The following is a 14,084-nucleotide window of genomic DNA, read 5'->3' on the forward strand; positions in this document are numbered from 1 at the left end:
TTAAAAGTTGTTCAGATTAAAGAACGAAGGATCATATAAATCTAATACAAGAATCTCATATTTTTTAATGTGGGAGTAAAATTTTATACTTTATATTTGATATCGTAACAAATTCATTTTTTTGAAAAAATTCATAGCATTCTAATTTTTTACAATCTAAAATCATAAAGTAGAGGAGTACAAACAATCATATTTAAGTTAATTTGATGTTGATTCGCTTAATAAGCTCGTAAATTTATAATTAAATTCAAATAAAATATTTATAAATTTATAATTTTAAAAATTATTTTTTAATATTAAATATAAAAAATAATTAATAAATATATAAATTATAAAAATAATATAATTTTTTATAAATTCATAGATAATCCAATTTCAAAACCAATTGTTTTTGTTTTAAATCGAGATCCTACTGAGTCAACAAGTTTGAACCCATATACATGTCAGTCATCAAATAAAGTTTGATCCAAGCAATACACCGCTTCCACTAGTTTGCACCTTTGTTTATTTTTGAGCGAGTAATTAAATCTTGATTTGAGTGAATAAATCGGTCAATTAATATCTACAGTCACGTGATTGGATAATTTTAATTAAGGATTAAATAATATGTAATAATGTAAAGCCGTCTCTTGTCCACATAACCTATAATTTTGTACAGAGACTAATCCCGTTTCTGCGTTTCGAGTTGCCTGCCTCGCCGCCAGCAGCCTGACTCACCAGCTTCGAATTCAAAACCCAACTGCGGTTGCTGGAGGTTATTTAGTCGATTGTGGGCTTCATTTTTTGGGTCTCGAGATTCAGGATTGTCTGAGGAAGATTTCGTTTGAAGAACGGACAAGGTGAAGCCAGGTTGAGGCTCAAAATGCCTACAAAAAGCGCGGTTGAGATGGCGGCTAATACAGTAAACTCTCATCTTCGTCGTTATTCTTCTTCTGAATTGGTTTTGAAAGGCAAACTCTCATGTTTATTCACAAGACCACGTAAAGTAACTCATTTGAGCAAAAACATTACACCTCCAGATTCAGTTTTTAATTTTGAAGTTGAAGAACGTGCCAAGCTTGATCAATTTTTGAGAAAAGATTGTAAGGAAGGCAATATTACTGTTAGTGAAGCGCGTTTTTTCTTTGGTTCAATGATTCATATGCTACCAACCCCACCAATATCATCGTTTAATCTGTTGTTTGGAGCTCTTGCAAGGAATAAGTTTTATGAAGATGTTTTTTTGCAGTACAAGAAAGTGGTTTCAATTGGGTTGTTGCCAGATTTTATTACTTTGAATATTTTAATTAATTGTTTCTGCAATATGGGTAGAGTATTTGATGGTTTTGTGGTTTTTGGAAGGATTTTGAGGCGGGGTTTTTGCCCCAATGCTGTGACATTTACTTCTTTGATTAAAGGTTTGTGTTTGGAGAATAGGAGTTTGGAGGCTATGGAGCTGTTGAAGAAAATGGCTGTATTTGAGGTTAGGCCTAATGTGATTACATACGGGACTTTGATTAATGGGTTGTGTCGGATGGGGAATACAAGTTTAGCACTGAGGTTACTTGAAGAAATGGTTGCTGGTAATGGTGAAGGGGGTGTAATTTGTAAGCCTAATATTGTTTGTTATAGTAGTATTATTGATGTTCTTTGTAAAGATGGGTTGATAGATAAGGCTAAAGAATTGTTTTTGGAAATGAAGGGTAGAGGAATTAAGCCAGATGTGGTAGTATGTACCTCTTTGATATATGGTCTGTGTTTTGTGGGTCATTTGGAAGAAGCTAAGAGTCTGTTTATTGAGATGGTAGATCAAGGTTTGCAGCCTAATGTGGTGGCATTTAATACAATGATGGGTGGGCTTTGCAAGGAGGGTAAAGTGGAGGAAGCTAAGGCATTATTGGAATTGATGACTCAAAGAGGTTTGCAACCAGACACATTTACGTACAACACTTTGATGGATGGCTATTGTTTGATTGGTAGAGTTGATGATGCGAGGCAGTTGTTAATCTCTATGGAGAGTAAGGGTTGTAAGCCTGATGTTGTTAGTTATAATATTTTCATCAATGCCTATGGCAAGAATTTGGAAATAGATGAAGCTATGAGTTTTTACCAGGAAATGTTGTCCAAGGGAATTAGACAAACAGTTGTTACATATAACACTCTGTTAACAAGTCTTTTTCTATCAAATAAGGTTGCATATGCACAGAAACTACTTAATGAGATGAACCTTACTAATGTTGCGCCGAATTCTAGTACATATAATATTTTGATTGATGGGCTATGCAAGAACGGTTGTGTTTTGGAGGCAGCAAAATTGTTTCATACTTTGGAGAACTACAAGTTTGAACTTAGTATTGAAATAGTTAACAGCCTCTTTGATGGGTTGTGTAAAAATGGAATGGTCTATATTGCTTGGGAGCTATTTCATAAGTTATCTCAAAAACATGTGACGCCAACTGTTGTGACATATTCCATCTTAGTCCGTGGGTTTTGCAAGGAAGGGAAGCTGGAAAAGGCATATGATTTGTTATCAGATATGGAAAAGAAGGGTTGTGCTCCAAATGTTATTACATTTAATACACTAATGAGAGGTTTCTTACAAAATGATGAGGCACCTAAAGTGGTTGAACTTCTTCACAAAATGAAGGACAGAAATGTGAAGCCAGATGATTCCACATTTCACATCGTCGTAGATTTACTTTCAAAAGATGAAAATTATCGTGAATGTTTGAATTTGCTTCCTTCATTTCCTGTTCAAAAGTCAACAAGGCTGCCATGATAAATGTTGGTGCAATTGACTATAGAAACCATCTTCTATGGTTTAAATGTCTTTGTGCAGACATGCTCTTTTATTTTGTGCTACGAGTGAAAACCAATTCATGGACAGACAATTAATTCTCATCAGATTATTTTCTTTCATGCAAAGGGAGGTTTAAAGTGTCCTGGGAACAGCTTGAGGGACTTGCCTGTGAGCATTGTAGAATGGGTTATTCAGTTTGATGAAATATCTCCTGGATGGTGAATTTGAATGCAAGAGCACCAAGATAGCAGATTCTAGGCTGGCCAGTTCTCCCCAGAGGCAAAAGAGTACTGATTTCTCCATTATTCACAAAATGAAGGGTTGGAGGGCTTGAGAGTGTGCTATGAATCTTCCTAACACTTCCAAGGTTGATATATATTGTTATGGAGTGTTGATTCTTGGAATGCTGAAAGGAATTCAGATTTTGAATGGCCATAGTTCTCCCAATGTCTGGACCACCACCTATATAAAAGTGCCAACCAGTTTCAAGGCATCAGAACGCAAGGTTCCCTGTGGTACTGATCAGACATGTCATTTTAGGATTCCAAAACCACTGCTGGTCAGAAAGTGAGAAGGATTTATCTTTACATCTTTGCATATGCATTTGATGTGATCGAAGCTTTCTTTCTAGTGAATTTGAACCCTGGCTTGCGGATTTTGAGCTGGCCAAGTTGTCCCAGAGAGGCAAAAGTAATCCCAAGTGCCCAAGATTCCCAAAACAAAAGGTTACATGACTCCAGAGTGGGCTATGAGACTACCTTGAAGGATTTTGGCAAGAAAATTAAAATTTTTAATTTATGTTCACATCATATGTAATAATGGTATTGTAAAGTTTACATGGTTTTTCAAGAAATAAAACATAGAAACATGTAAACTACCTTGTATCTTGTAATTTGATTTGAAATTTGGGAGTTTGAATCACTAAAATAAGTGATCTCTTGACTTGCACCCTTCAAGGAAGAAAAATGGAAGAAAGGAGAAGCTTTTCCCGGTAAAGAAGAAGAAGAAAAGAAAAATGTATATATTTCTTCATTTTTGCCTCACATTTATTACATTAAAACTTGATATTTATCAAGTTATAACATGCGTTTAATTCTCATTGGATGATAATTAAGAGAAATTGGAATTTGACACATGTTAAATAATTTGTGCCCAAAATTATTCATTTTAACTTTCTAAACAATTTAAAAGGTGTAAAATGATAATTTTGCCCCTTTTTAGAATCTTATTCGAAAAACACAATTTTTATCCTCGAAAAGTGCTAGCCAATCATGGATGAATATTTTCAGCTTCATAACACCATTTTCTTCCTTGAAATATAGGTGTGACCTTCAAGGTTCATAGTGACGTAGCCGTGGGCCGCATATCAGAGAATACGTTTCATTATATCACTATATAACCTAAAACTGTCGTTAACTGATATACTTCATTTTTTGCTACAAAACGAAGCTCCCACTGATCATGTGGTGTCATCTAGCAATGTCCCATGACCCCTACATCACAATGAAGTACAAGCTTCACATAATGTCAAATAAACCTTTATTACTCACACTAACCATGTAGTCCAATCCCTCCATCATTACATCCCGATTAAATTTGGATTCATGGAATGTCAAAATCCAATATTTAATCTTTTCGAATATCAAGTAATACATCATAACGTGCCACATCGAAATTCTCTTCATGTGGTCTTTTATCTACACTGGCCAGTGTCTTAGATTTTCATGTTTCTCGATATTCGTATGGGAACTCGAGAGCAGTCGAGCTAACGGATCCTTGTATGATCATCACTTGTCCTCTCGCTCAAGCAACATATGATCAAAACGGCTTCTGAACAAGACATGATTAGCCTCGTGGTATCCACCGTATGAACCATACGTTTCGGAACGCAGCACAACTTTGATATCTCAAGTCAAAGGATCTATACACTAGTATGATTCACGATGTATAATTGACTATATATTAATGCCCATGTGATCATCGTTCAGCGGTCACGTTCGATAAACAATATAATAGAATAACCTTTGATCAGTTCTCTAACCATCAAATAGTTCTATTGTTTACCCATGTGTATCTCCACTATGTCTAATATCATCCATTGATATACTGTGGTGATATAACACACATCCACTATGCAATACTATTACCCAAATAGATTGCTTATACAAGGAACGATTTGATGACGTTTATTAAAACTCATCGAGACCTTTCACATGTCGTATGCATGTAGCTAATATGGATGTAATATACAACTATAATATAGATATAAATATAAGTGACATTGAAAACATGTGAAGTATGACAAAATTTTTCTTTTATTAATAATGTATATGCAAGATATACAATCTTTAAAACCAATCCAAGTGATTGGTTTTTAGGACATATTCTAACATACCTATCACTTCCAAGGTTGATGTTTATAGTTATGGAGTGATGATTCCATAAATGGTTAAAGGGGTTTGGGCATCGTATCTGGTGGTGGTAAAGGATGGTGATGAGGTTTAGGAAATTGAGCTGACCGGAGATATTGGGCTGGTGAAAAAGTTAATTCAATATGGAAAATAAAAGAGTTGTATAAAGGAGATGGTTGATGTAATATTGAATGGAATACTTAGCAGAAACCGGGTGCAAAATTGGTTGAAATTGGCGTATCATGTCTGGACGCAAATAGAAGAGACCAATTATGGACTCAATTGTCAAGCTCTGCTAGAAATTGAAGCTCAATAACATTGTAAGGTACACTTTTTATATGAAATAATAAAAAATTTTATTTATATCATCATCTTAAAAAATATCACAGACATCCTAAATTTTTGAAATTTCTAAATTACATTCTTATTATGTCATTATTAATCCATAGACCAAAAAGTTGTATTGATCTATATCTATAAAATTATTGATATGAATCGATATGTTTTGTTTCGTATGATATGTATATTATATCGTATCAATTTTTTTATACATCCTAAAATATATATCGTTTTTTACTTATATTGTATTGTATCGTATAATATATATTGCATCGCATAAAATACTAATAACCATGTATATGATTGGTAACTAACTACCAACCTTTAGAAAGAGGGAATAGTTGTTTGCTAGATAGGACCTTTTGCTTTGAGGTACTTTTATTTATATATTTCAACAATGGAATTGCCTACTTTTTTTTTTTTTCTCTTTAGAATGGGAAAAACTCTTAAGACCATTGATACTGTTCACTCTGTTGGTTACCCTCCAGTGACACTATACACGAGCTTGAACAAGCTCAAAATCAAGTGGAGTATTATGGTTTCAATTTGAGCTTGAACCAATTCTAAACTGAGCTTAACTTAGATTGAATCCACCTCTACATATAATACAAACATTACATATTCTCTTATTCGCATCCTCAAATACATTTCAAAGACAGTCATGACTTAATCTTACATGATAAAAGTTGCAACTTATTTATCTAGAAAACACAAAATACATGAACACTTAAAACAGAGAACACATTTTACTCAAATGTTGCAGCTACTGATTGTCTACACAATGGATTTCAGTTTCAGCTTCACATTCTGAAAGAGCCTGGACTATTGATTCCATTGTTGGTCGCTTGTTTCTATCTTCCTCCATACAAGATATCCCAATTTCAACCAATTTTGCAGCCTGGCTTCTGCTAAAATGTCCATTCAATCTTTGATCAGCCATTTCCTCTATCCAATTGTCCTCCCCAAACTGCATTTTCCGTTTCACTGTCTTGACAATTCTATTCAACTCAACTTCTTGCTCCTCATCACCTTCCTCAACCATCAGATGTGAAACCCGAATTCCCTTCACCATTTCAAGAATCACCACCCCATAGCTGTAAACATCAACCTTGGAAGTAATAGGGAGATTCATAGTCCACTCTGGGGCCATGTAACCCTTTGTACCGCGAATCCTAGAGACTCCTGAAGTTTGTTTGCCTCTCTGGGACAGCATGGCCAGTCCAAAATCTGAAATTTTGGGTTCAAATTCACTGTCCAGGAGTATGTTTTCAGGTTTCACATCACAATGAATAACCCATTCTAGACATTCATGGTGAAGATAGGCTAATGCCTTAGCTGTTCCCAGGGCAACTTTAAACCTTTCTTTCCATCCAAGAAAACTTCCTGAAGAGAATAAGTGTTTGTCAAGGGATAAATTTTCTATATACTCATAGACTAAGAGTTTGTGATTGGCTTCTGAACAAAATCCCCACATTCTCACCAGGTTCATGTGATAAATTTTTCCAATTATACTCACTTCAGCCCAAAATGCTTCTTCTCCTTGATAGATATCTCCAAGTCTCTTGACGGCGACCGCCCTTTCATCTGCTAAAACACCTTTATACACAACTCCAAAGGCTCCTCTGCCAAGCTCTTCCTTGAATTTTTGTGTTGCTTTCTTGAGTTCAGAGTAACTAAAGCTCCTGAATTGGCTTGAAAGTGCTTGATATCCATCTTCAACTACAGATGGCACACCATGTCTTCTGAAAAGGAACCACCAACCTGATCCTAGAACTAAAAGTTCAATTGCTCCAAGACCAAAGACAAAGCTGTAGAGACAAGTCCATATCACACTATGACTAGACTCACCAGGAAAGTGGTACACAGGAGATTCTACGGTAATATTAGACTTTCTTAACTTGCAAATTTGCTTTATGTCAGTTGAACTAGTGACCCCAGATGGCTGAAAATTGCCTGGAACTTTTATATAGGTGGTGGTCCGAACATTGGGAGAGCTATGACCATTGAAAAGAGCACTTTTTGTGTTGCAACGACCTTCTTCTGTTAGCCTGTAGGTGTATGCTTCACACCGGAAATCGTCTAAGCAAAGCTTCATACAATCATCTTTTGTTGAAGACTGGATGAAATTGAGATCAAATCCCCAGAAATTGACGCTTGGAAGTGTGATGAAATTCACTTGCTTGGAGTTTGTAGTTAAACTTCTGTTGAACTTAGGCTTGCACCCTTTGCTCCAATTGCCTGGCTCAGTTACCTCAAACCCTGGGGGACATGAACACTTTGGCTTATCTAGTGCATAAGCACAGATCCCATTTTTGCCACAAACTCCATGGACATGACATTGCTGCAGAAGAGCTATCCATGAAACCATCCAGTGTCCTGTCAGATTATTGAGGCTATAAAGCCTGAGATTCCCATCATGATCTATTGTTAGCCTTCTTTTGATCCCAAAACCCATGTCCAAAGCACTGAATTGCAGCCTATCACTTGACAAGAAGTTACCTCTTTCATCTAAAACAGCAACTGCACTACTGTTGTACTTTGTTCTTCCAATTTTGAGCACATCTTTATCAGGATCAGGCCAATACACGCCTGAAATATCAGGAGCATCATATATCAAGCTTAACACATTTTCATCGTTAAAATGTAAGCTAAAGTACCCAGTAGCAAAGGCTCCTGGCCCTGATCTACAGACCAACTTTTTCCTCTTTGTAAAGGGTTGGTTAGGAAGCAAAGTATCAGTAGGAAAATCAAAGCTTTGCCATAGAATGTTACCATCTGTATCCTTCAGAACAAGATTTCCAGATTCCAAAAGCTCAGCCTTGTCAGCACCAGTAGTGGGGGTGTTAGTAGTCCAAATCACTGAGCCATCAACATCCTTTAGGACCATATCACCATTGTGTTGCAAAGAAACTTTTGAGCCCTTGCCATTGACTGGTCTCTCAGGGTTAGCCATCCAAACAACAGTTGAATCTTTTGCATTGGTGAACCAGATTGAGAACCAGTGAGCATTTTCGCCAAGACTGTAGAAGCCACAGGTGAAAGTTTTGTCTGGGGAGGTTAAGTACACATGTGAGCTATCTTCAACTAAGAGAGAAGAGCCCTTTTGCAACAAGCTTTGGCTATATGAAGATTCAAAAGAGATGAGGAAGATCAGTGGAACACTGAGAAGAGTGGGAAATTTTGGAAAGATCAATGCTCGGTGTGTCATCCTTGTTGAGCTTGGTTTAGAGTTCAACTCTTGTTGTGAATCGTACTCTGTGTTCTTGGTTCATAATAAATAGGCAAGAAAATATATATATATATATATATATATATATATATATATATATATATATATATATATATATATATATTATGTTAAATTTGTTGAAAATTAGTAGAGATGACTGGTCTTGGAAAGCAAACTTTAGAAGGACAGTTTAGATTTAGAACCATTTCGTGTAGAAAGATTTTTTTTTCTTCATTGCATTTCATGGTCAAAATTGTCGATAATTCCAGCAAGTAACCATATGTTTGATGCAATGAAGGCCAAATTCATTATGCATTCAACAAAACTCTTTTTCTAATGACTAGACTCCAATCAACTCAAAGAAATTTCAGTAGACGGAATGAGGCCTATCAATAGTGTGATCCTACTGTGGTCTTTGGAGTCTCGATAGGGGTGGTTTGGGCGGACCCAAGTTTGATTTTGACTTGGCCTAAAAATAGTAAAGCTCAAGATAAACACAACTTATACCGATTTAAAATTAGTTCGATTTTAAAGAAAGGCCAAACGACTATTTCCCACCCAAGGTTTGATATTTTCTTAAAAGTCCCCCCTTTAACTATGGAAACACCAAACACCCACCCATGGCTGGTTAGATTTAACCAAACCCTAACGGTGATAGGGGTAAAATTGTCATTTTTGCTATAATATTAAAAATAAACTAAAATAGAATATATTTTACCCCCCTAAACTTTAAAAACTAAAATTTTCCCCCAGCCTAAGTTTTAAAAAATGGCAGTTTCATCCTAGGGTTTGGTTTTGAAATCTCCGGCGACCGTTCCGGCTCCATTGCCGACGGCCTCTCCCTCCCGAAGCAACCTCTCCTTCCGGCGAATGTTTTTCTCCCATTTGGAGGCTCGATCGGCATCGGCTTGGCGTTGGGAGACGAAGAACTTCGTCTTCCCCGACGAAGTTCTTCGTCTCCCAACGCCAAACCGACGCCGATCGAGCCTCCAAATGGGAGAAAAACATTCATCGGAAGGAGAGGTTGCTTCGGGAGGGAGAGGCCGTCGGCAATGGAGCCGGAACGGTCGTCGGAGATTTCAAAACCAAACCCTAGGGTGAAACTGTCATTTTTTTAAAACTTAGGCTATGGGAAAATTTTAGTTTTTAAAGTTTAGGGGGGCAAAAAGAGATAAAATTTTCAGACGTTAGGGTTTGGTTAAATCTAACCGGTCATAGGTGGGTGTTTGGTATTTCCATAGTTAAAGAGGAGACTTTTGAGAAAACATCAAACCTTGAGTGGGAAATAGTCGTTTGGCCTTAAAGAAATTGAACTTATATTTGGTTATAATATCAAATTAAGTTTTATTTGAACTAAATTTGGTATTATAATCATACCACCAAACAATATTATTTTAATTTATATTAATTATTTTAATAAATTAAAATCAAATTTTTAAGATTGAAAAATTTAACTAACCAAAAATCTTGAACTAAGTGTAATCTAAGTTCATTTCAAACTTGATTAAACCAAGCTAATATTCTAATTTTAAGCAATCCTATTTGAATCCAACCAAGTCAGCATAAAAGCCACAACACCTTAATTCACACCCAAAATGATAATTTTCACCTACAAGTTGTTAGGAAACGAATAAATAAAAAACAAGAAATAAAATAAATAAACAAATAAATAAATGACGCAAAACAGGCAAATCTGCGTTTCTGCTTATCGAGTAGCCTGACCGCCGCCAGCGGCCAGACTCGCATGGCGGCTTCTACCACCTTCGTATTCAAAACCCAAGTTCGGTTACTGGAGGTTATTTAGTTGATTGTGGGTTTGATTTTTGGGTCTCGGAGATTCAGGATTGTTTGAGGAAGATTTTGTTCGAAGAAGAGACAAAGTGAAGCCATTTTGAGCCCCAAAATGCCAACAAAAATCGCGGTTGAGATGGCGGCCAATACAGTAAACTTTCGTCTTCGTCGTTTTTATTCTTCTTCTGAATTGGTTTTGAAAGGTAAACTCTCATCTTTATTCACAAAATCACGTAAAGTAACTCATTTGAGCACAAACATTACACCTCAAGATTCAATATTTAATTTTGAAGTTGAAGAACGTGCCAAGCTTGATAAATTTCTAAGAAAAAATTGTAACGAAGGCAATATTACTTTTTAGTGAGGCACGTTATTTCTTTGGTTCAATGATTCAGATGCTACCCACCCCACCAATATCTTCGTTCAATTTGTTGTCTGGAGCTCTTGCTAGGAATAAGTTTTATGAAGATGTTTTTTTGCAGTACAAGAAAGTGGTTTCAATTGGGTTGTTGCCTAATTTTATTACTTTGAATATTTTGATTAATTGTTTCAGTAATATGGGTAGAGTATGTGATGGTTTTGTGGTTTTCGGAAGGAATTTGAGGCGGGGTTTTAGCCCGGATGCTGTGACATTTACTTCTTTGATTAAAGGTTTGTGTTTGGAGAATAGGAGTTTGGAGGCTATGGTTCTGTTGAAGAAAATGGCTGTATCTGTGGTTAGGCCTGATGTGATTACATATGGGACTTTGATTAATGGGTTGTGTCGGACGGGGAATACAAGTTTAGCACTGAGATTACTTGAAGCAATGGTTGCTGGTGATGCAGGGGGTGTCATTTGTAAGCCTAGTATTGTTTGTTATAGTAGTATTACTGATGTTCTTTGTAAAGATGGGTTGATAGATAAGGCAAAAGAATTGTTTTCAGAAATGAATGGTTGAGGAATTAAGCCAGATGTGGTAGTTTTACCTCTTTGATAAATGGTTTGTGTTTCATGGGTCATTTGGAAGAAGCTAAGAGTTGTTTACTGAGATGGCAGATCAAGGTTCACAGCCTAACGTGGTGGCATTTAATACAATGATGGGTGGGCTTTGCAAGGAGCAAAAAGTGGAGGAAGCTAATGCATATTTGGAATTGATGACTCAAAGGGGTTTGCAACCAGACGCTTTTATGTGCAGCACTGAGATGGATGGCTATTGTTTGATTGGTAGAGTTGATGATGCAAGGCAGTTGCTAATCTCTATGGAGAGTAAGGGTTGTAAGCCTAATGTCTTTAGTTATAATATTTTCATCAATGCCTATGGCAAGAATTTGGAAATAGATAATGCTATGAGTTTTTACCAGGAAATGTTGTCCAAGGGAATTAGACAAACAGTTGCTACATATAACACTCTTTTCACTAGTCTTTTTCTATCAAATAAGGTTGAATATGCACAGAAACTATTTAATGAGATGAACCTTACTAATGTTGCACTGAATTCTGGTACATATAACATATTGATTGATGGGCTACGCAAGAACGGTTTTGTTTTGGAGGCAGCATAATTGTTTCATACTTTGGAGAACTACAAGTTTGAACTTAGTATTGAAATTGTTAACAGTCTCTTTGATGGGTTGTGTAAAAATGGAATGGTCAAAATTACTTGGGAGCTATTTCACAAGTTGCTGCAAAAACATGCGATGCCAACTGTTGTGACATATTCCATCTCAGTCCACGGGTTTTGTAAGGAAGGGAAACTGGAAAGGGCATATGATTTGTGATCAGATATGGAGAAGAAGGGTTGTACTCCAAATGTTGTTACATTTAATACGCTTATGATAGGTTTCTTACAAAATGATGAGGCACCTAAAGTGGTTGAACTTCTTCACAAAATGAAGGACAGAAATGTGATGCCAGATGATTCCACATTTCAAATCGTTGTAGATTTACTTTAAAGGATGAAAATTATCATGAATATTTGAATTTGCTTCCTTTATTTCCTGTTCAAAATTCAACAAGGCTGCCATGATAAATGTTGGTGCAATTGACTATAGAAACCATCTTCTATGGTTTAAATGTCTTTGTGCAGACATGCTCTTTTAGTTTATGGTACAAGTGAAAACCAATTCATGGACAAACAATTATTTCTCATCAGATTATTTTCTTCGATGCAAAGGGAGGTTTAAAATGTCTCAGGAACAGCTGAGGGACTAGCCTATCAGCATTGTCAAATGGGTTATTCAGTTTGATGAAATATCTCCTGTATTGTGAATTTGAATGCAAGAGCAGCGAGATAGCAGATTCTAGGCTGGCCAGTTCTCCCAGAGCCAAAGGTGTCCTGATTTCTCCACGATTCACAGAATGAAGGGTTGGAGGGCTTGAGAGTGTGTTATGAGTCTACCTAACACTTCCAAGGTTGATATTTATTGTTATGGAGTGGTGATTCTTGGAATGCTGAAAGGAATTCAGATTTTGAATGGCCATAGTTCTCCCAATGTCCGGGCCACCACCTATGTAACAGTGCCATCCAGTTTCAAGGCATCAGAACACAAGGTTCCCTGTGGTACTGGTCATACATGCCATTTTGGGGAAACCAAAACTACTTCTGGTCAGAAAGTGAGAAGGATTTATCTTTATAGCTTTGCATATGCATTCGGTGTGATTGAAGCTCTCTTTCTTGTGAATTTGAACCCCAGATTGCAGATTTTGAGCTGGCCAAGTTGTCCCAGTGAGGCAAACGAAATCCCGAGTCCCCAAGATTCCCAAAACAAAAGGTAACATGACTCCAGAGTGGGCTATGAGTTTTCCTATCACTTCCAAGGTTGATGTTTATGGTTATGGAGTGGTGATTCCTGAAATGGTGAAACGGATTTGGGTATCATATTTGGTGGTGGTAGAGGATGTTGATGAGGCTCAGGAAACTGAGCTGACAAGAGATGTAAGGCTGGTGAAAAAGATAATTCAACATGGAAAATAAAAGAATTGTACAGAGGAAATGGTTGATCTAAGATTGAATGGAATGCTTAGCAGAAGCCAGGCTGTGAAATTTGTTGAAATTGGCATCTCATGTCTGGAGGCAGATAGAAGAAATAGATCAACTATGGACTCAAATATTTCAGGCTCTGCCAGAAATTGAAGCTCAAATTTGAGCTATAAAAGATCCTCATTGGCAGCTATTTTTAAGTGTTTCTGTGTATTTATTTTTTCTTTTGGTGCCTGGAATTTTATTTATAAGATTTTACTTCAGAATTTTGTCTTAGGAGATGAGTAAGAACATGCTGATATAGCGTTGTAAGGAATGCTTCATTATATAAAATAATAACAATAAAAAATTTTAATTATCGTGTCATTGTCTTAAAAAATATCTTACACATTTTTAAGTTTTGAAATTTTACCAATACATTTTTGTCATGTCATTATTATTTCAAAAAAAAGTATTAATCCATATATGAAAATGATTCATATGGATTGATATGTTTTGTTTTATACCATGTGTCTATTCTATTATATCAATTTTTAATATACTCTAAAATAGATATAATTTTTTTTATTTATATT

The 14,084-nt window shown here is 36.1% G+C and overlaps 2 protein-coding genes and 1 pseudogene across 3 annotated transcripts; 2 read left to right on the plus strand and 1 right to left on the minus strand.

The window, feature by feature from the left end:
* Window positions 1-617: 617 nt before the first annotated feature.
* On the plus strand, window positions 618-3,709 carry LOC123195401 (putative pentatricopeptide repeat-containing protein At1g12700, mitochondrial). Its single transcript, XM_044609080.1, has one exon. It carries the CDS (start codon window positions 863-865, stop codon window positions 2,756-2,758), a length of 1,896 nt encoding a protein of 631 aa, XP_044465015.1. The 5' UTR covers window positions 618-862; the 3' UTR covers window positions 2,759-3,709.
* Window positions 3,710-6,126: 2,417 nt separating this feature from the next.
* Window positions 6,127-8,809, minus strand: LOC123196003 (putative receptor protein kinase ZmPK1). 2 transcript variants are annotated; one of them, XM_044609890.1, is made up of 2 exons: window positions 8,302-8,809; window positions 6,127-8,118 (listed from the first exon to the last, which is right to left on the minus strand). In XM_044609890.1, the coding sequence occupies exons 1-2, from the start codon at window positions 8,735-8,737 to the stop codon at window positions 6,293-6,295; spliced, it is 2,262 nt and encodes a 753-aa protein (XP_044465825.1). In that variant the 5' UTR covers window positions 8,738-8,809; the 3' UTR covers window positions 6,127-6,292. The 2 variants fall into 2 exon arrangements, with proteins under 2 accessions (XP_044465825.1, XP_044465824.1); XM_044609889.1 differs by having other exon boundaries at window positions 6,127-8,809.
* A 1,464-nt stretch (window positions 8,810-10,273) lies between these two features.
* Window positions 10,274-13,867, plus strand: LOC123196874 (annotated as a pseudogene).
* The last annotated feature ends 217 nt before the right edge of the window (window positions 13,868-14,084 follow it).

This window comes from Mangifera indica, chromosome 14, assembly GCF_011075055.1.
Source record: "Mangifera indica cultivar Alphonso chromosome 14, CATAS_Mindica_2.1, whole genome shotgun sequence".
NCBI classification, from domain to species: Eukaryota; Viridiplantae; Streptophyta; class Magnoliopsida; order Sapindales; family Anacardiaceae; genus Mangifera; species Mangifera indica.